The sequence below is a fragment of the Engraulis encrasicolus genome, chromosome 12, assembly GCF_034702125.1.
Source record: "Engraulis encrasicolus isolate BLACKSEA-1 chromosome 12, IST_EnEncr_1.0, whole genome shotgun sequence".
In the NCBI taxonomy this organism is placed as follows: domain Eukaryota; kingdom Metazoa; phylum Chordata; class Actinopteri; order Clupeiformes; family Engraulidae; genus Engraulis; species Engraulis encrasicolus.
The window spans coordinates 21365503-21386286 of NC_085868.1; the positions used below are offsets into that span (position 1 = coordinate 21365503).

The 20784-nt window shown below is 42.2% G+C and overlaps 1 protein-coding gene across 1 annotated transcript; it reads left to right on the top strand.

Moving 5' to 3' along the window:
* The first annotated feature begins 2503 nt into the window (after positions 1-2503).
* Positions 2504-8003, top strand: LOC134459486 (max-binding protein MNT-like). Its single transcript, XM_063211853.1, has 8 exons — positions 2504-2521; positions 3144-3242; positions 3394-3459; positions 3729-3815; positions 4537-4644; positions 5485-5994; positions 6189-6298; positions 7459-8003. Exons 1-8 carry the CDS (start codon positions 2504-2506, stop codon positions 7502-7504), a joined length of 1044 nt encoding a protein of 347 aa, XP_063067923.1. The 3' UTR covers positions 7505-8003.
* Positions 8004-20784: the final 12781 nt, after the last annotated feature.

Sequence of the window (20784 nt, forward strand, 5' to 3'; positions counted from 1 at the left end):
CGTCATTAGATACTTACACACTTTAACAACGTTGTCTGTCTGTGTATAAGATAAACAACTGTACCTGTTAGTCTTTGTGTCTGTGCAGGACGGTAGGACTGGGCGGTTAATCGAGTTTTACGGTTTCTCGAGAAGTTTTATGAAATCGATTAATATTTTGACATATCGAATATCTCGAGTTTAGGCTGTAAATGCGTAAGATTTCGCCACTCTGATTTCCCTTCTGTGCTGTGGAGCGGTCCGCCCCGCCTCCTCCTTGCGTGCGTTTCCCCCCAACAGAGCTGGCTCCCCTCCCCCTGCTCCTCCTCCTCCTCCTCCTCCCTTTGCGTGTAGCGGCGTGTGTTTGTGTTGCTAAACTCTTTCAACATGGCGGCGCCCACAGAAGAAGCCGAAACAGCAGAATTTGTTCCAAAGAAAAGGATGAACGGCTCAATAATATGGCGTTATTTCGGATTTAGAGCCTCTGATGAGGAGCATCTCTATAAGAGGCTTTGTCCGTTGGTCCGTCCGTCCGTGACGCTTTTTGTCAGACATCTTTGTCCCATACAACCAGAGTGGGGTAAATCGGCTGTGCCAATACAGCCGTGATGCGTTTCCCAATCATTGGAAACCGCTTCGAAATGATAATAAACAACTAAAATATGATTTAAGTGTTTCTAGAAAGTTACCGCTGTTTTTATAAGTGCATACAGTGACACTAATAAGCGTTTATTACTGCCGTTTTCTGTGTATCACCGCTGCATACTGACGATGCACCCTTCGCTTCACAAATAGTGCCGTCTCGGAACAAAGACCGGTTTATTTTCGTTCCGCCTGGGAGCGGTCCGGAGCAACGGGCCTGACTCCTGTCTGACTCTAGTCTAGCCTTTGATCTCACATGGGTTAAGCATTTTTATGCTTTGTTATATTTTTTATTTTTGTACATATTATCTTCCTTAAAATAACAAACAGAACAAAAAATGACATTGTAATTTCAACATTGAACATCTTTTGGCTAGATAGCCACCTTTTTTTGGGGGGGGGGGGGCTGGTTTCACTTAAATAAAAAGAAAAAACCTTTGCTGAATTTCGTGGGTTTTTTCCCCTTGCATAGATATCGAGATATAGCAGACAGTAATCGAGATTATTGTTTTTCTCAATATCGCCCAGCCCTACAGGCCGCTTCGGCCCCTGAAATGCACTTTCTCGGCCAGGAAAAGGTGATGTCACTATGTGTTTATATCATAAATATATGTGTTTATAACATGCGCACGCAGGCATGCACACACACACAACTGAATCGGAAACCTATGAAACAATAGGCTACACAACAGCTCTCATTCTTGGAAAAGTATTAATAGAGGGAAGGGAGACAACAACACTCTCGCTAGTGTCATCTTTCAATTTTCAATTTCAATTTTATTAAGGATAGCACCTTGACATTTATCATCTCGTTTTCAAGGTGGTCCGTCAGTAGGCTACATTACATGCAAAAACAAAATCCATACTGGACACAAAACACAAAAGACAAAAACATTCACACTCAACACACTAACATTGCACCCCAGACCAGCCCCCATCCCCGTTCCTCACCAACCACTAGTTTCCAGCATATCTGCAGTAGTATTGGCGGGAGCGCCTATGTTCCCCGGGTCCTATATGTTACCCTATCTTATGTGACAGGGGAACTTAGGACCCCTGAACTTAGGTTCCCCGCATTGTATCTGACAAGGGGATAAGGCCCGGGATGCTTGTCATGCGTATTTCACGTCAAGTTTGCGCACAGTGGCACCTAGTTCTAACCCTAACCATAACCCTATCAACAACCCGCGTTCGCCATGCGGCAGTCTACTTGGAAGCAGTGGGGAACAAACATAGAACCCTTTTCTGAAAAAAGGGTTCCGAGTTCCCCGGTAGCGAGGAACATAGGACCTGGGGACTGACCCCAGTATGGGCACGTGTGTAACAAGAACAGACTGAAGTCACACCAGTTCATGCCATCTTTTTCTCCACAGGTCGCCCGGTTCACACTTTTTCCTCATGGGGGGAATAGAGACCGAAACATTCTTAGTGACTTAGGCCTAGTCTGGGGCAAGGGTGTCAGTTCCATAACACTCTTCACCTAAATCAGGGTTAGAATGAGTTTACAATTGAGATAGGCTACAGATAGAGAGTAGGCCTATCGCACCGTTCCACTCTTTATAAACAGCGATGCACATGTGCGTGCGTGCGGGCATGCATGCAGTCATGCATACTGCATTTCTTGAAAGATCAGCACACAACATTAGCTAGCTACCATAACTGGCACTACACTACATGTATTATGTGATGGAAAACGAATCCACGTCATCAGATATGTCCCACTTACCCTTAAGCTTTCAGGACCCATCCCTTCACATTCCGCTTGAAAATGCAAGCTCAGAACCAACACCACAGCCCTAAGAATGCTTACCACCGCGCACACTGACTTCAGCTCCTGCTTCAGCGCAGCAGTTGTTTACCGTTGTCCTGAGAAACCAAAAGCATGACCGCCTTTGCTACCGTAACTCTAGTCAGATGTAGCCTAACGTAAACACTATAATATAACGCCCGTCAACAACAACAGCAACAACAACAAAAACAAAACAACAATAATGAACCTTTCACATGAACAAACTACTTTAAGATTTGTTTATTTCATAACCGAAGTTTCTGTTATGAGGATGGCAGGCACATAGAACGTGTGGTAGTAGTTGTAGCAGATGCAGGTGCCAGGACAACATGCCAGGACAAAAGTGTACGTGATTGATGATGATGTCATAGATAGTAGTAGTACGTCATAGTAGCATACAAATAGGTCTACGGCACCATCGCATTTCTTGTGCCAAAGTCCAATTATCATTTTCACACAGAAGAAGATGGATGAAAGTCACAGATATCTGTAACATCCCTTCATTGTTTTTATCATCTGGGTTAACATAATGGTGAGTTTTTAGTCAATTCTGGAATGTACCTTCTGGCCATATCCTAAATTAATATGTTTGCCTTAGCCAATTATTATTTTTTATTAGCCCATTATTTATTTCCATCAGGCCTATATCATTTCCATGTATGCAATAAATGGGACTGCGTTAGCATAAACTATATAGGACTACACCTAAGACTATGGGATTGTTTATTTTCAGTTGCAGGCCCTATATGGGGGCGACTCCTCGCCAGAGGTGGACACCATCTCAACGCCTGCCAGCTCGGACGATATGTTCCTCCTTGAGGAATTGGATGAGGTAATGCTCTGACTTAATGTGTGTGTGTGTGTGTGTGTAGTAGAATAGAGTATAGAGTATGTGATTACCATCCAGCACGCAGGTTGCACTCTACTGTTGGTTGGCATTTGTCTTCCATGTAGTCTGACATCATTTCCTGTCTCTTCTCCAGGCCATTGAGGCAGGAGTTCTTGAGGCGAGGCAGACTCCGTACTTTGCGGACACCCACCATCAGCAGGTGAGTCCCTCTCTCACCCAGATGGGCACCTCTGACCTGCTCCAGGCCAGGTGCCTGCAGGACCATCCTGTGTGTGTGTGTGTGTGTGTGTGTGTGTGTGTGTGTGTGTGTGTGTGTGTGTGTGTGTGTGTGTGTGTGTGTGTGTGTGAGACAGAGAGAGGAGGAGATCCTAGGCTATAACTATTAACACTAACACTATTAGCTATTAACTAATGTCCACAATGCACACATCACATCACTCCAACTATCATCCTTCCTTCCTCCTATAGGGCTCCCTGAATGACATCATCAGGGGAGACTATGAGTCCACAGTCAGCGCAAGTCTGCACATGGGACAGATGACCAGCAGGACACATGTAAGTGTTCACCACTCTCTCCCCTCCAGGGGTGCTGCTACAAAATGTGCCCCCTCTGAAAAAAACATGATTTGGGTCCCATGACTAGCAGGACACATGTAAGTGCACCCCCCTTCTTGCACTACATTAACCTGCTTGTATTGGCAATAAAAAAGACAATAAAATAAAAGCAACTACTCAGGCATGTAGAGACACACTTCAGAAGTGTTGTGAGCACTGGGCAGGCCATACCAGGCTATAGCACCTCAGAACTACCAAGAACAATATACAACACCCCACACTGCTACAATGCTGCTACTTCAAATCTCACCACTTTTGTATAGGCTATTACTATTATTATGTTATTATTACTAATGTCTAAAGGGGACAGGGACAGAGGGGGCCCAGAATTGGGTTCTCATCAAATTGTATGTATTGAGTGGGGGGCCCTTTCAGATGTCTTTGTCCTGGGCCCTGCCAAAGCTGTCAGCTGCCCTGCCGACCATAACATCATTCAGGGTTGCTACTACAAAATGGGGGGCCTCTGAAAAAAGTAAAATAAAATAATAATGATAACGTTGGGCCCCCTTCCCAACCACAACATCCCCCTTATGGGCCACCTGAAGCATTGTCAAGATCTACCTGCCCCCCTTAGTGGTACTGACACCCCCTACCTTTAACAACGTTGTCTGTCTGTGTATAAGATAAACAACTGTACCTGTTTGTCTTTGTGTCTGTGCAGGACGGTATCCTCATACATGTCAAGGAGGCCAACAAAGAGAACATCCTCTCTAATTTGAGTCCAGTTTCCGCTTCGGCCCCTGAAATGCACTTTCTCGGCCAGGAAAAGGTGATGTCACTATGTGTTTATATCATAAATATATGTGTTTATAACATACGCATGCAGGCACGCACACACACACAACTGAATCGGAAACCTATGAAACAATAGGCTACACAACAGCTCTCATTCTTGGAAAAGTATTAATAGGGAAGGGAGACAACACTCTTGCTCGTGTCATCTTTCAATTTTCAATTTCAATTTTATTAAGGATAGCACCTTGAGATTTATCATCTCGTTTTCAAGGTGGTCCGTCAGTAGGCTACATTACCTGCCATTTTTAAATAAAAACAAAATCCATACTGGACAAAACACAAAAGACAAACACATTCACACTCAACACACTAACATTGCACCCCAGACCAGCCCCCATCCCCGTTCCTCACCAACCACTAAGTTTCCAGCATATCTGCAGTAGTATTGGCGGGAGCGTACCTACCTATGTTCCCCGGGTCCTATATGTTACCCAATCTTTGTATGTGACAGGGGAACTTAGGACCCCTGAACTTAGGTTCCCCGCATTGTATCTGACAAGGGGATAAGGTCCAGGATGCTTGTCATGCGTATTTCACGTCAAGTTTGCGCACAGTGGCAGCCTAACCCTAACCTAAACCCTAAACCTAACCATAACCCTAACCTAAACCCTAAACCTAACCATAACCCTAACGTTCACCATGCGGCAGTCTACTTGAAAGCAGTGGGGAACATAGAACCCTTTTTTGAAAAAGGAACATAGGACCTGGAGAACATAGGACCTGGGGAACATAGGAATGACTCCAGTATGGGCACGTGTGTAACAAGAACAGACTGAACATTACCAGTTACATCATGCCATCTTTTTCTCCACAGGTCGCCCGGTTCACACTTTTTCCACATAGTTTTCCTCCAACGAAAACCACACTGATGACACCTCAGCTCCCTGTCTCCCCCATCAAAGTGTCACCACTGAGGACCCTCTCTCTGAGCCTCCCCCCCATCACACCCCTGGACACCATCCATCCCAGCCTCTTCCTCCCCACCCCATCCAGACTGGCATCCCTGCCCTGCCTGACTCCCATTCTGCCCCCCATCCCGTCCAAACCTTCACCCCTGCCTTCTCTGCCATCCCACCCCCACCATGCCCCACTCTCCCAGACCTCTCACCTTGAGCCTCTGCCCTCCATCCCCTCTAAACTGCCCCCCCTGCCGTCTCTGCCAGACAGCCAGATCTCCCCTGAACTGGAGGCTCTGATCTCCACCCCCTGCCCCTACTGGTATCACCTGCTTCCGATGGACCCATGCATCAGGGCTGGACGGAAAAACAGAGTGGCTCCCCTGCCCCCCATCGGCTCCCAGGCCAATGTGGAGAACATTGAGGAGGTGAGAGAGCCGCTGAGTGGCAGCTATCAATCAGAATTGATTTCAGAAACATAAAGTGTCAGTCCGTTGAATCTTTGCTGTAATTTTCATGAAGTGAAACGCGGATGAAAATGAAAAAATAAAAAAAAACAACAAAAAACAGGGAGAATATGTATAAATGACCGTCCTGTGTGTGTGTGTGTGTGTGGTTGCAGGCAAAAGCAGATTTGCCTGTCGTTGATGGTGAGGCTGAAGAAGCTGACTCTTCTCTCAAAGAAGTTGCCGAGGAGGGAGAGAAGAAGAAAAGGAAAAGCCTGAGAAAAAGGTGATTTTGCACAGTATCACATCAAATCCTTACACCTGTCCTAGGCCTCCATGATGTTCGGAGCACATGAGATAAATGGCGCCCAAGAGATGGAATGCCCTCCCCATCGAGATCCGATCAGCCAGCTCCGTCGACTCCTTCAAGAAGCAGCTGAAGACCCACCTTTTCACCCTTGCCCACTCCTAGCTGCCAAGGCGTCACAGTGTCCCATGCCGCAGCGTCCTTACTGTTCACAACCAGCCCTGACAGGGGGCTCCCCTAGGTGGCCGCTGGTCTCTGCCTGAGGTTTCTTCCTGGCTATAAGGTTTTTTTTTCTCAGACCTCATTGAGCTTTTTCCCCCTACAAACTATGAATCAAGCGAAAGGGAGTTTTTCCTCACCCCTGATGCCACCAGGGGCCGCTTCTGAGCGCCCAAATCCAGTGTGACTATCTATGACTTATGCTAGACCCAGCCACTATGGACCTTACGCCTCTAAGAATCCTGGTCCCAACCTACGTGGACCTTATGACTCTACAATCTCTATCTCTTCTTCCTCTGCCTTCTTGCTATTTCTGCTTCTCCTCTCTACCTCTCCTTTTAAATCCATCTCTAACAATGATGTTTTTTCCCATTTGTTAAAGGGACACTGTGTGAGATTTTTAGTTGTTTATTTCCAGAATTCATGCTACCCATTCACTAATGTTACCTTTTTTAATGAATATTTACCACCACCATGAAATTCTAAGTATTCATTGTGACTGAAAAAATTGCACTTTTCATACATGAAAAAGGGGATCTTCTCCATGGTCCGGCATTTTGAATTTCCTAAAATAGCCATTTTAAGCTGCAAAAATGACTGTAATTGGACCATACTAGTTAATATTTGTTTATTACTTAGTTATTACTTTCATGTAAAGATCAAATTTGGCAATAGGGAGCTTAGTTTCAATGAGCAGCATAGTTGCAGTACCTTTTTTGACCATTTCCTGCACGGTGTCCCTTTAAGCACTTTGAGTTGCATGCCGTGTATGATACAGTGCTATACAAATACAATTATTATTAAAAAATATTATTATAAAGGATTCATGACCAGACCATTTCAAATGCACATGGAATACTATTCATGTAACTTGATTTTTGTAATTCTGAAATGAAAAGATATCCTTTATTTGCTTGCAGGTTCCTCAACTTCATCCGCAGATTCAACTGCTTCTGCTGCAAATAGCCTCCAAGGCCAAGAATCATCGGCCCATTGAACTCTAAAAAAAAAGAAAGAAAGAAAAAACCCTTCCAAACCCTTCCAAAACCCTTCCAAACCACCCTACCCTTCCAAACCAACTACTTTATATATTTTTTCAATTGACAACAACTTACACATAGGCTACGTTTTGTAAGGAATACGAGGTGTCCCGTTATCAAGGGAAATAATGGACGAGGCGGAGTGTTCTAACAGCCCGATGGCGCAGCCGAAGGGCTGCTGGCTTCGCCAAGTCCATTATTTTCCTTGATATCGGGACACCTCAAGGACCGTTATTCCACTTCACCCGGTTACCAGCATTTAAGTGTTAATTCATTAATATATTTGTCTAAGGCTTTGTGAGAAAGTAGATTAACCACTGCGCTTGATTCGTTGCTATGGGCACCACTTCCTAATCTGGTGAGACGCGCCTCTATCGGAGACGCACATAGAACATTGGGGCGACTTGGCAACCAAATGCTATAGAACTAACGACTGTGATTTTGACTTGACAACCAAATGCGATAGAATTAACGACTGGCTCTTGGCTTGACAACCAAATACGATAGAATTAACGACGGAGACCTGGCCATAGCAACCTGCAGTTTAGAATTAGTAACGGCAGTTCGCCAGAAAGTTAGGAAAAGAAGCAACTTAGACGCCCGCACGCCAGCATGACATCATAGGTGTCCTGTTCTCAGGGAATAATGGACACCTGCTCAGCCAATCAGAAGACATTCCGTCTAAACGCAAAATATTGATAGGCCTAAAAATTCTTCTCATAAACATGCAGTTCTTTTGAGCTGTTACAAAGAGAGATCTTCCCCCCTATCTTTTATCAATGTGTAATCTGTTCACTGTATCCTGCAGTGAGCAGACGGAACGTCTTCTGATTGGCTGAGCAGGTGTCCTTTATTCCCCTGTAGCAGGACACCTATGATGTCATGTGGGCGTGCGGGCGTCTAATTGCTTCTTTTCTAACTTTCTGGCGAAGCGCCGTTACTTAGTTCTAAACTGCAGGTTGCTATGGTCAAGTCTTTGTCGTTAATTCTATAGCATTTGGTTGTCAAGCCAAGGACCAGTCGTTAATTCTATCGCATTTGGTTGTCAAGTCAAAATCAGTCGTTAGTTCTATCGCATTTGGTTGTCAAGTCGCCCCAATGTTCTGTGCGCGTCTCCGATAGAGGCGCGTCTCACCAGATTAGGAAGTGGTGCCCATAGCAACCAACCAAGCGCAGTGGTTAATCTACTTTCTCACGAAGCCTTAGATGAATATACGGGATATAATGGACTTCGGCTGCGCCGTCGGGCTTTTAGAACGCTCCGCCTCGTCCATTAATTACCATCTGGCCATCATTCCTTATATTGACTGCTAATTGTGTGTGAGCTTGTTAGAGATTGAAAAAGATGTAAAATAAATTGGTTTCCCCCACTTCAGCTTCTCTTTCATTATTTTAGGATATAGTGTTTTTAATATATTTTTTTCGTTAGGCCTATGAAATGTGATAGTATGTGACAGAATGACAGATTCTGTGCTGTACATTTGGAATGCTAGAGTCTTCCATTGCTGTAGAAGGAATTATTTTGTAGAATTTATTTTTAAAGTAGCACTGTATAGGATGGTGGTCAGAGTATGTATTGCAACTACGCTGCTCATTGAAACTGTGCTGTCTACTGTCAGATTTGATATTTTCATGAATATTTACGAAATAATTAAATAATATTTACCAGTATGACCAAAGTACAGTCAGTTTCATAACTAAAAATGTCTATTTGTCTAAATGTCTTATGGCAGAAAATAGAGAAGATCCCCTTTTCATGTATGTTCATGTAAGTGCAGTCATAATTAATAGGCCTACTTAGATTTTATGATGGTGGTAGGCTAAGTATTCATGGAAAAGGTAACATTTTCTAGCATGAATTCTGGAAATAAACAACTAAAAAATATTACACGTTGCACGTTTAAACATTTACATAACAACTCTACTGTGGTATAATGACAACTTGAATTTTATTGACAATGTAAACAATTAAAAACTGATTTTATCACAATTGAGTAGCCTATTTAAAATGCCACTAAACAGCCTCAATAGGCAACTGAAACAATTTTCGAGCAGTGACACAAGCATCAAGTGTGGTACAAATACCCCCAGACATACCCTCTTAAAAAAACAAGTGTGCCATTTGAAATTCAAGATGGCTTCCCATTTCCCAAGATGTCCACCAGAAAGACCCGTGGGAATACTGCAGGAGATAGGCCTACAATTGTCCAAATAGTGATCCACCACCTGTTGAAAATGTACATGGGCCATTTGGAATTCAAGGTGTCTGCCCATTTTCCATGATGGCCACTGCAGGAATACTTTAAGAGAAATTGAAAACAATAGTTCAAAGTATGATACAAGCATGACATAATACACCTGACACAAATAGGCCTACTCCTTAGACATTACCATTTGGAAAAAGTACTTGAATTGCGGCATAGTCTTCTACTTCCCTTCTTATTGTATAACTGGAAATTCCGGATACAGAAACTACAGTTGTTTCATATCATTGCACAACCGTTGCTAGACTACAGATTTGCTGTGCTCGTTGATTGTTACGCCGGCTTGAGAATATACTTGGAAATCGCCTTGTTTCCTTTGTTGTTAATGTCATTGCATGTTTCAAGTTCAGAATACATGGCGTTTAAATAGTGAATATGCCGGGAATTCTACACAATGTTTAACTCTGGTGCTATTGGGCATTTGGCTAAGTTTTCCTTTCCGGATTCAGCAGTTGTGATCAAACATGCTAACAAGCTGTGCGGCTAGACACAGGGAGTGGCTGCATTAACGGGAGAGAGGTAAAAAGCATATATTTAACTCAAGGAGAGATGGAAAATGGGCTTATTTCCAAATATAGGACAATATCGCTTTAAGTAACAGATTAAGACATAGCCATTACAATTTTGGTCACAGTAAGGTTACAACAGGCTCTGCGCTAAGGGGTGAAGCATCCCCACGCTGATGGTATAGCCACCCCAACTTGAGTAGTATCAGAGCTGCAGTATACAGGCACGCCACAAGATGGTGCTAGTAGGCTACTTTACAACACAGAGGTAGGATAGAATGCCCTAATGTGGGACAGTTTTTGCCACTTCAACTTTGGTGGTGTATTAAAATGTAATGACAACATCTCAATACAAACAAATTACACCCTTTTAATCCTCTAGCTGTGTTCTAATCAACTAAAAAGCTAAAATACATGTTAAGTGTTTCTAATTTGATTAATTTGAGTATTAATGAAAGTTGGTCAAAAACCGTGGCTATCCCTAAAGTGGGACACTCGGTTTCCTATTGTGGGACAGTGTATATTAAAAGGTCTCTAAAACATGTTTGAGTAAAATATTAGTCCAAAATGTTATCTGCCACGCTTAAAGACATATCAGCTACACATTCAGAGCATGTTTCATAAATTATTTTACTGTCTTTTATCTGTAAATATGACTGCAACTGTTTGAACCCATTGCACACAATTGGCTGCTTACACATGGCTGCTCTTTTTGAGGAAAGAACTTCCGGTCTTTGGACCCAAATGTTGTGTTGATATAGCTATGCTCTAATAGATTAGTCCAGAAAGACTGAAATACAACTTTGATATAGATTTAAATGTCCATTGTTTTATGTGGACATGGTGTTTGACTTCATAGTAATTGTTTGACTTATTAAAATTACTACTTTCACAACTGTCCCACATTAGGCAAATCTTGTGTCCCACTTTAGGGACGCACATCCTAAAGTGGGACACACTAATAATATGGTTTAAAATAAAATATTATATTATTTTATATACACCACACATTATTTTCTGATGAACATATACCTACCCAACATATTTATCAAAAAATTAACAATGTTGTTTTGATTGGGATTGATTTATGCCCTAAATGCAGATTTGGCCAAATGCTATGTGATTTGCCATTTGAGGGACTTCACCCAGGGTCCTTCTTCTTTGATTGTAACCCCTCCATGGTGTATTACTGTACATAAACTAAATAATGATATTATGTTAACAGGATGATAGGGCAATTAAATTGGCGCCCCGCGGGCCAGATGCGGGCCCAGATGCGGCCCGGACACGGCCCAGATCCGGCGGCCAGCCGCAAAAGTGAAACGCCATAGGGGAGTCTCCAGAACAAATTAACATTTTAAACCCTCGCGGAAACTAGTTACCGGTAGTTTGTCTCCCTTTCCAACAGTTAGTCTAGTCTCTAATAGTTTTGCAGTCTCAATATGCCAGTTTGTGGACTATTCCTACAACAAATAACCTATTTTCAATTAGGCTGCGCCGCTGGAAGAGGTGCCGTTGCGCAACACGCAATGCGCAGCACACGATCGCGTGCCAATGCTGCATTGTGCAAGGTGCCTGCGTTTGAGATGTGTCTGAAATAAGTTGAAAAACAATCTCCTACCTGCAGCAATGAGACTGAGGTAGCACTATAGGGCTGTGCTTCTTGTGGAAGAGTTGCCGACTGGAAAAATGAGCAACTATTTATGGAGCAGATAACGGAGATATGACGTTTGACATGACAACACAGTTCATGCAAAACTGAGGCGAGGCGGCATCTAGAAGTTATGTTCTTAAAATAAATGAAATCTAAGTCTGACAGAACGACACATCAGTGCTGATGAACATTGCACAATACGTCTGTACATTTGAACTGTGCACGTAGCCTATATGTCCTATGTCCACCTGAAAGAAAGAGGTGTGTGACCGTCAAGTAGGAGGGGAGTGCAGACGAGACCACGGGGAATGTGGAGAGAGGGAGAAGACGTTGAAGTATTTTATTAGCTGCATTGGAAGGTGTGGATGATTGACTGGTTTTAAAGTGAAGCTGCAAAGGGGGAGTTATGCTCTCTTTTGGGCCTCAACGCAATTAGTCAAAGCAGTTAGTTTTGATTTTTGTTCCATTCTAGGTCTGCGTACGTATCCCGCAATAGTTGCAGCGACAGGATTGTCAAACTGCCTTCAATACAAGGAGTAGGGCCTAAACTAGACGTGTCTGTTGTTTTGTAGCCACACAGGCACGACGAAAATGACAATGAAACATTAAATATTTATGTCACGTGCATTTTTGATCGCACTACCACCAAGCACGGTAGTTTGGAACAAAGAAGTGGAGGGGGGGGGGGGATAATAGGGGCGCATCAGAACACAGCTTCTTCGACTTCTCAACTCACTTCAATGCTCCTTCAACAACGTGTCTGGCAGTAGGCTAGTGTTCATATGGCTACAGAAATATGGTCACTCATGCACCTAACGTCCGCTCCATGTAGGTGTAGTGGGCGAGACCGTTACAGGAAGTAGTTCGACTACGCCACCCCCGGGGGTGGAGCCCCCGGAGGAAATGAATTAGGGGTAGTTACAGATACCCCGGACCAACACACAATGTACCCGCACAATAGGTTACCAGGCAAACACAGGTTCGTGCACAATGGAGGCAGAGACAGTGGTGACAATTAATAATTCAAATCTTTATTATTATTTTCAGTATAAAAATATGTTTGTCACTCTGTAATAAATATAAAAAGTTACTCACAATTCGTAAAGTGCAGGGGTGGGCGTGCTGCCACCACACCCGCGGATCTGTAAACACCTGCCCCAAAGTATGTTCGCTAGTTCACAATAAACAACACACCTGGTAGGCCTAAGGCCTTAGAACCCACACTCAGGTTGTCAGACTGTGCCACTAGGGGCTGGCACGGCTAACACAATAGGGCGAATGGCACACCTCAGGATTAACAAAAGAAAAAGTAAAGAAATAATTCACGGCAAACAGAAACAACAAGAAATCACAGCAAACCATGCAAAATAAATCAAAATCCAATTAACACATGCAGTTAAATAAGGAATTAGATAATTGAATGAAATAATGAAAAAAAGGAAATTAGGCACAGCAAACGAAAGAAAACGAAAATCAAAACATGAGGTAAACCAACCCCAGAGGCTCAGCTCAGTGCAGTCCCCTAGGTATCCCCACACACACTCACACGCACCAACGTACACACACGCACACACACTGTGGAATGGCTCACACACCAGCTCACACCGAGCCGAGCGCCCACACACACACACACACACACTGAACTAAACGCGCCAACGCACACACACACACACGAATGTCCAATTTCCCGAGGCCGGAGCAGCAGCCGAGATACGGGTTCCTGGCTTCCAGAGGCACCACACAACCGGGGCTAAAATCGCCGCTCGTGCACCTAAACGCGTGGTGTGTCTGACTACGGCCACACAGATACAACCCGGAGATGAGGGTGCACCGATGCGCGATTCTCACAGTCGGAGTGCCAATACAGAGGTACACGGCCGAGGCGCCGGTAGCGACCACACGCGGCGTGCAGGAGACGGGAAAAGCGCAAGGTAACCGTTGGTATTGTCCACCGAAGTCCTTGCCAGTGGAGAAGCAAGAGATCACTCTAGCCAAGTAAGAGACGCCAAGTTGGAATCACAACGAGGACAAGAAATGGTCCACATCTCCTAGATCTGAACTGGACACCGCACTCCTCTCGACGGCGAGGGGAGAAGCAACCACAGCATTCGCCGGTGGCGATGAAACGCGCAAAGGGGGGACTTTGCAGGCTTACCGAATACTAGCCACTGGCAGTGTTTATGAAGAGACTTCCCATAAGCCTCTACGAGCGGCGTGGTGACGTGTGCCGCAGCGTCGGACTTTCCCTTAAAGGAGCAGCGCTCCACTACACAGGATGTGGACACTAATGAATGATTTCAAGATCGCTTGCCGTTTATACAAGCACATCCCCTGTTCTGTACCTACTGTTTTCTGTGATTCTTCGCTGGTTGTGATTTACAGAAACAATTCGTTTTCCATATTCACTTAGTTTTCCATATTCACACAGATATCTGTTTTATAGTTTGTGAGGTCAGATAACATTGAACTGTGCAATACTGCAATATATTGTGTCCAAAATTGTGCTAATTGTATTGCACAGAGTATTTTTTTTAACTTATTATTACCTTTATTTAAACAGGAAGATCTCATTGAGTTAACTCTTTTTCCAGGGAGTGTATGATAGTCACCCCTGCAGATTATTGCAGTAGCCTAAGTGCTGTAGCACTGTTTTGATATTTTATGGACAACAAAAGATTCTTTTTATGTGAATCTCTGCTCTGCTTGATGCTCAATGTTAGGATTAAAGCTAGCTTTTAAAAATCTAGAAAAAGTTATTTTACCACAGAGGCCTAGTGACCGGCGGCGGCCGCTGACATGTGCGGCCCACCTCCACCTCTTGGTTTCAAAATGTGGCCCACTTGAAAAACTAATTGAATGAGCCCTGACTTAACCCCTTAGTGCCTATAGAGCCTATGTTACAATGTTGTTATGATGTTCTTGAGTATTTTCAGCAAATAGTGAATAGGCCTGCCGTCGACCCATCTGCAGTAAGAGACTACTGTACATTGGCAGAGTAGATTGGCAGTTCCTTTCCCACTGCTTAGCCTAGGCCTACATACAGTACTTTTCTTATCTTCAACTACGAGTTAGAGGCCATTAAAGTAAATATAAATAGGCTAAATTATTATTTTGTAGTCGTGGTTGGAAAACAGGAATCGGTGTTCTTTCCATGCACTCATTAATCAACTACAGGAAGATTGTCGTCATTAGATACTTACACACTTTACCAAGGTTGTCTGTCTGTGTTTAAGATAAACAATTGTACCTGTTTGTCTTTGTGTCTGTGCAGGACGGTATCATACATGTTAAGGAGGCCAACAAAGACAACATACTCTCTTATTTGAGCCCAGTTTCCGCTTCGGCCCCTGAGATGCACTTTCTCGGCCAGGAAAAGGTGATGTCACTATGTGTTTATATCATAAATATATGTGTTTATAACATGCGCACGCAGGCACGCACACACACACAACTGAATCGGAAACCTATGAAACAATAGGCTACACAACAGCTCTCATTCTTGGAAAAGTATTAATAGAGGGAAGGGAGACAACTGCTAGTGTCATCTTTCAATTTTCAATTTCAATTTTATTAAGGATAGCACCTTGACATTTATCATCTCGTTTTCAAGGTGGTCGTCAGTAGGCTACATTACATGCCATTTTCAAAAAAAAACAAAATCCATACTGGACACAAAACACAAAAGACAAACACATTCACACTCAACACACTAACATTGCACCCCAGACCAGCCCCCATCCCCGTTCCTCACCAACCACTAAGTTTCCAGCATACAGGGGCGGAGTGGCCCACCTTTTCCCACCGGGAGAATTTTCCCCTTGGCGGCCCTCTTTAAAAAAAAAAAAAACAAACAAACAAAAAAAAGCGAACAACATGGTTTCCTAACCAAAAAGACAAAAGCCACGAAATCTGCAGTCGTACTACATGTGAACATTAGTGTAGTCAAAATATCAACCTGAATTGGAGAATTTAGCCTACACCTTGATGAAATGCACAGCCAGTGGTGTAGTCTATGTAAAACGCAGGTATACGCACCCATTTCAAAATGTCAGGGATTGCAGTATACCCACTTAAAATGGATTGATCCATTATTTACAATAGCACAAATGTATACAGTACACATAAAAAAATGCTCAAATATACAGTATACCCACTTCAAAAAGTAGACTACACCACTGGAGCCATCATCACAGTCCAAAGCATTCATAGGCCTACTAGGTTAGGCTACATCACGCTACTGTTCCATGCAAATGTGCACTCCACTGTCATTTTGACAGTTTGAAATTGAAATATCGTTTAAGGAAGACGGATGAGCATGGGCACAAAGTTTTGAGTGTGGGGATTTTTAGAAGAGTAGGCTTACAAAATATAGTATAGTAGCCTATAGTTTACAAAAAGTCTGTCTACATTGTGCAATAAACCCACCATGCAGCAAATAAGCCAAACCTAGCTACTTCAAAGCACAACCATAAGTCAACAAAATGTATAACCAAACGGTGTAGGCCTACCTTAAAACGCTGTCTTCATCGCAGCAAATGTCTTTGTTTCTTGCAATTACATTTTAATCCACTGTTTAGGCTACACACCCAGCACTGCTCACATCAGAATCTTGTGTGGTAATTATTTTGTTCCATTTCTTCAGACATTACATAGGCTACATCCTAAATGTGCCATATAAATATATGTATGATATACCATTATTTCGACTGTAATGAGATATACCTCTAGTTCTAACAAACCAATGCCATCAAAACATGTACAACGTGTTTTCCTGCTTAGCTGCAGTTCACTTCCTTACCACATGGTGAAGTATGGTCGTAACCCAAGTCAATAACCATAGAACAAGTGAATCTGGAGTGGCAGACTGTAAACTGTAACAGTCATGTGGAAATCGGAAAATAAATCACAACTGACTAATATTTCCGTTCCTTGGTAACCAATCTAAATATCACAGGTTCTTGAAATACTGAAAACGAAACTATGTTCCTAAGATCTAGTAAACTTCCGCGATCTACGGTGTATGAACATTATCAGTAGAGAAGGGGTGTGGCCAATTTACTGTTTGACACCGTCACTGAGGTATTGCGGTCGGGTAAACGGTATATATACTGTTGAGTCAACTCCATTTACATCAAGAAGTGATTTGTAGCTAGTTCGCACAAGTTTCGACGCTGGGCAAGCTGAGAATTTAAAGCACCCGAACACTTTTGGGGCCGGCTGAGATCATAATACGGCCATTGTAAAATAATTTGCGGCCGCGGCCTACCGGGACAAGTCCCCGATCTCCCGACGGCCATTCCGCGCCTGCCAGCATATCTGTGCAGTAGTATTGGGAGCGTACCTATGTTCCCCGTGTCCTATATGTACCCAATCTTTGTATGTGACAGAGGAACTTAGGACCCCTGAACTTAGGTTCCCCACATTGTATCTGACAAGGGGATAAGGCCCAGGATAATTGTCATGCGTATTTCACGCAAAAAAAGGGTTCTGAGTTCCCCGGTAGCGAGGAACAGGACCTGGGGAACACAGGAATGACTCCAGTATGACGTATGTAACAAGAACAGACTGAATTTGTCACATTACCAGTTACATGCCATCTTTTTGTCCACAGGTCGCCCGGTTCACACTTTTCCCTCATGGGGGGAATAGATACCGAAACATTCTTGGTGACTTAGGCCTACTGTAGTCTGGGGCAAGGGGGGCACTCGCCATTCCGACATAGCACCATTCCGACATGACGCCATTGCGACATCCCGTCATTCCGACATTTTGGTATCACCATTCCGACAATTTAATGTCACCATTCCGACACTTGTGGGGAGCTGTCCATGGTCATGGTGCGAGAGATCGCTCGTGCGTCGGCAGCAATCCACCCCACCCCCCTCCTTTTTCTTAAATGTAAAAAAATAATGATTCCCACCAGCGCAGGATATTTTTTGGGAGAGAGACCGCTCGTGCGTCTTAACACTTGACCGCGGTGAAAAGTGAAAAGCTGCCGAAAATAAGAAGCACAAAAGTGACACTGACAAAGTACAACGTACAGACACACATAATTGTCTTTAAAATAGAGCCTAAATCAAATTAATTGGCTGAATAATGATCCCCATGGAGCGCAGGATATTGGGAGAGAGACCGCTCGTGCGTCTATGGGGCGCCGTTTGTAAAGCTGACTGTGCTGAAAAATTCAGCAACATTTTGTCACATTTAGTTTAAAACAGTGCTATAAAAATTTTATGAATTTTTCAGACTCCCCTTTTTACACATTTAGAACAATAAATGTTAAATCTAAATAATGTATCCAAATGTTAAATATAAATGTAAATAATATATAAAAATGTTAAATCTAAATGTCAAATCTAAATAATAAATCTAAATCTAGATATTTAATATACATCTTAAATCTAAATGTTAAATCTAAATCTAAATGTTAAATCTAAATATTAAATCTAAATGTTTAATCTAAATGTTAAATCTAAATCTAAATGATAAATCTAAATGTTATACCTAAATGTTAAATCTAAATGTTATATCTAAATGTTGAATCTAAATCTAAATAATAGGCCTATATCTAAATATTAAATCTAAATGTCAAATCTAAATAATAAATCTAAATGTTGAATATAAACTTAAATCTAAATGTGAAATCTAAATCTAAATGTTAAATCTAAATGTTACATCTAAACCTAAATGTTAAATCTAAATCTAAATATTTAGATTTAGATTTAACATTTAGATTTAACATTTAGATAAGTTAAGTTACAAACACAAAAATGTTTAATCTAAATGTTAAATCTAAATGCTAAATCTAAATCTAAATATTTATATTTAACATTTAGATTTGACATTTAGATTTAACATTTAGATTTAACATTCAGGTTTAGATTTAACATTTAGATTTAAATTCCACATTTAGATTTAGGTTTATATTTAACATTTAAATTTAGATTTATTATTTAGATTTGACATTTAGATTTAACATTTAGATATATTATTTAGCTTTAGATTTAACATTTAGATATAAAATTTAGATTTAACATTTAGATTTAACATTTAGATTTAACATTTAGATTTAGATTTAATATTTAGATTTAACATTTAGATTCAATATTTAGATTTAATATTTAGATTTAAGATTTATATTTTACATTTAGATTTAGATTTATTATTTAGATTTGACATTTGGATTGAACATTTTTATATATTATTTAGTTTTATATTTAACATTTAGATACATTATTTAGATTTAACATTCATTGTTGTAAATGTGCAAAAAGGGGAGTCTGAAAAATTCACACCGTTTTAAAAACACTGTTTTAAGCTAAATGTGACAAAATGTTGATGGAATTTCAGCTAAATGTGACAAAATGTTGCTGAAATTTTCAGCACAGTCAGCTTTACAAACGGCGCCCCATATGTGTCGGCAGCAATCCACGCACCACCCCCACCCACTCCTTTTTTAACATGTAAAAAAATAATGATCCCCATGAGCGCGATGTATTATTTAAGCGTCTTAACACTTGACCGCGGTGAAAAGTGAAAAGCTGCCGAAAATAAAAAGCACAAAAGTGACACTTCGTACAGTTCTTAGCAGCAGCTATGTTTTAAACAATTTCTGAATACAGCTTAGGCCTACATCTCGCACACATTTATTCAACAACAACGCCATGTTCAAACAAACACACGCAACACTTTCACACTCCAAACATTCTGCTTGCATGCATTCAGCTCAGGTCATACAAACATCGAATTAAACAGCAACCCGCCCAACCGACACACTGATAAGCAGGCACATGTACCCTATAAAGGAAATACCGAAACTGATTAGTAAAAACAAAGACTGGGGGAGTACACTATGAAAGGGGGAAATGGTGGAAACATCCAATTAAGTGCAGATAGGGGCGCTCATGCAGGTTACAGCAGCGGCGGTCGCAATGCGGAGGACCCAACTGATGCCTATAGTACTGAGGACATATCGGCGAATTTCCATACAAAAGCAATTAATTAATTAATCAGTTTGAGGATCATAATGTTGTGCCCACTGACGGTAACCAAAACAAAAAAACACCTTGTTGCACCATGCGCAAATTGACAAGGCTAAAGACTGATGTTCCAGTCAGTTCCCTTCTTCTTCTTCCACTCTTCACCTAAATGAGGGTTAGAATGCGTTTGCAATTGAGATAGGCTACAGATAGAGAGTATCGCACCGTTCCACTCTTTATAAACAGCGATGCACATGTGCGTGCGTGCGGGCATGCATGCAGTCATGCATAGGCCTACTGCATTTCTTGAAAGATCAGCACACAACATTAGCTAGCTACCATAACTGGCACTACACTACATGTGATGGAAAACGAATCCACGTCATCAGATATGTCCCACTTACCCTTACGCTTTCAGGATCCATCCCTTCACATTCCGCTTGAAAATGCAAGCACAGAACCAACACCACAGCCCTAAGAATGCTTACCACCGCGCACACTGACTTCAGCTCCTGCTTCAGCGCAGCAGTTGTTTACCGTTGTCCTGAGAAACCAAAAGCATGGCCGCCTTTGCTACCGTAACTCTAGTCAGATGTAGCCTAACGTAAACACTGTAATATAACGCCCGTCAACAACAACAGCAACAACAACAAAAACAAAACAACAATAATGAACCTTTCACGTGAACAAACTACTTTGAGATTTGTTTATTTCATAACCGAAGTAGCAATAACCGTTTCTGTTATGAGGGTGGCAGGCACATAGAACGTATGGTAGCAGGTGCAGGTGCCAGGACAACATGC

Excerpts from the sequence above, each read along its gene's own strand:
- LOC134459486 (XM_063211853.1), top strand. Across the intron at positions 3,460-3,728 it reads CGGACACCCACCATCAGCAG|GGCTCCCTGAATGACATCAT; the intron begins GTGAGTCCCTCT and ends TTCCTCCTATAG. Across the intron at positions 5,995-6,188 it reads ATGTGGAGAACATTGAGGAG|GCAAAAGCAGATTTGCCTGT; the intron begins GTGAGAGAGCCG and ends GTGTGGTTGCAG.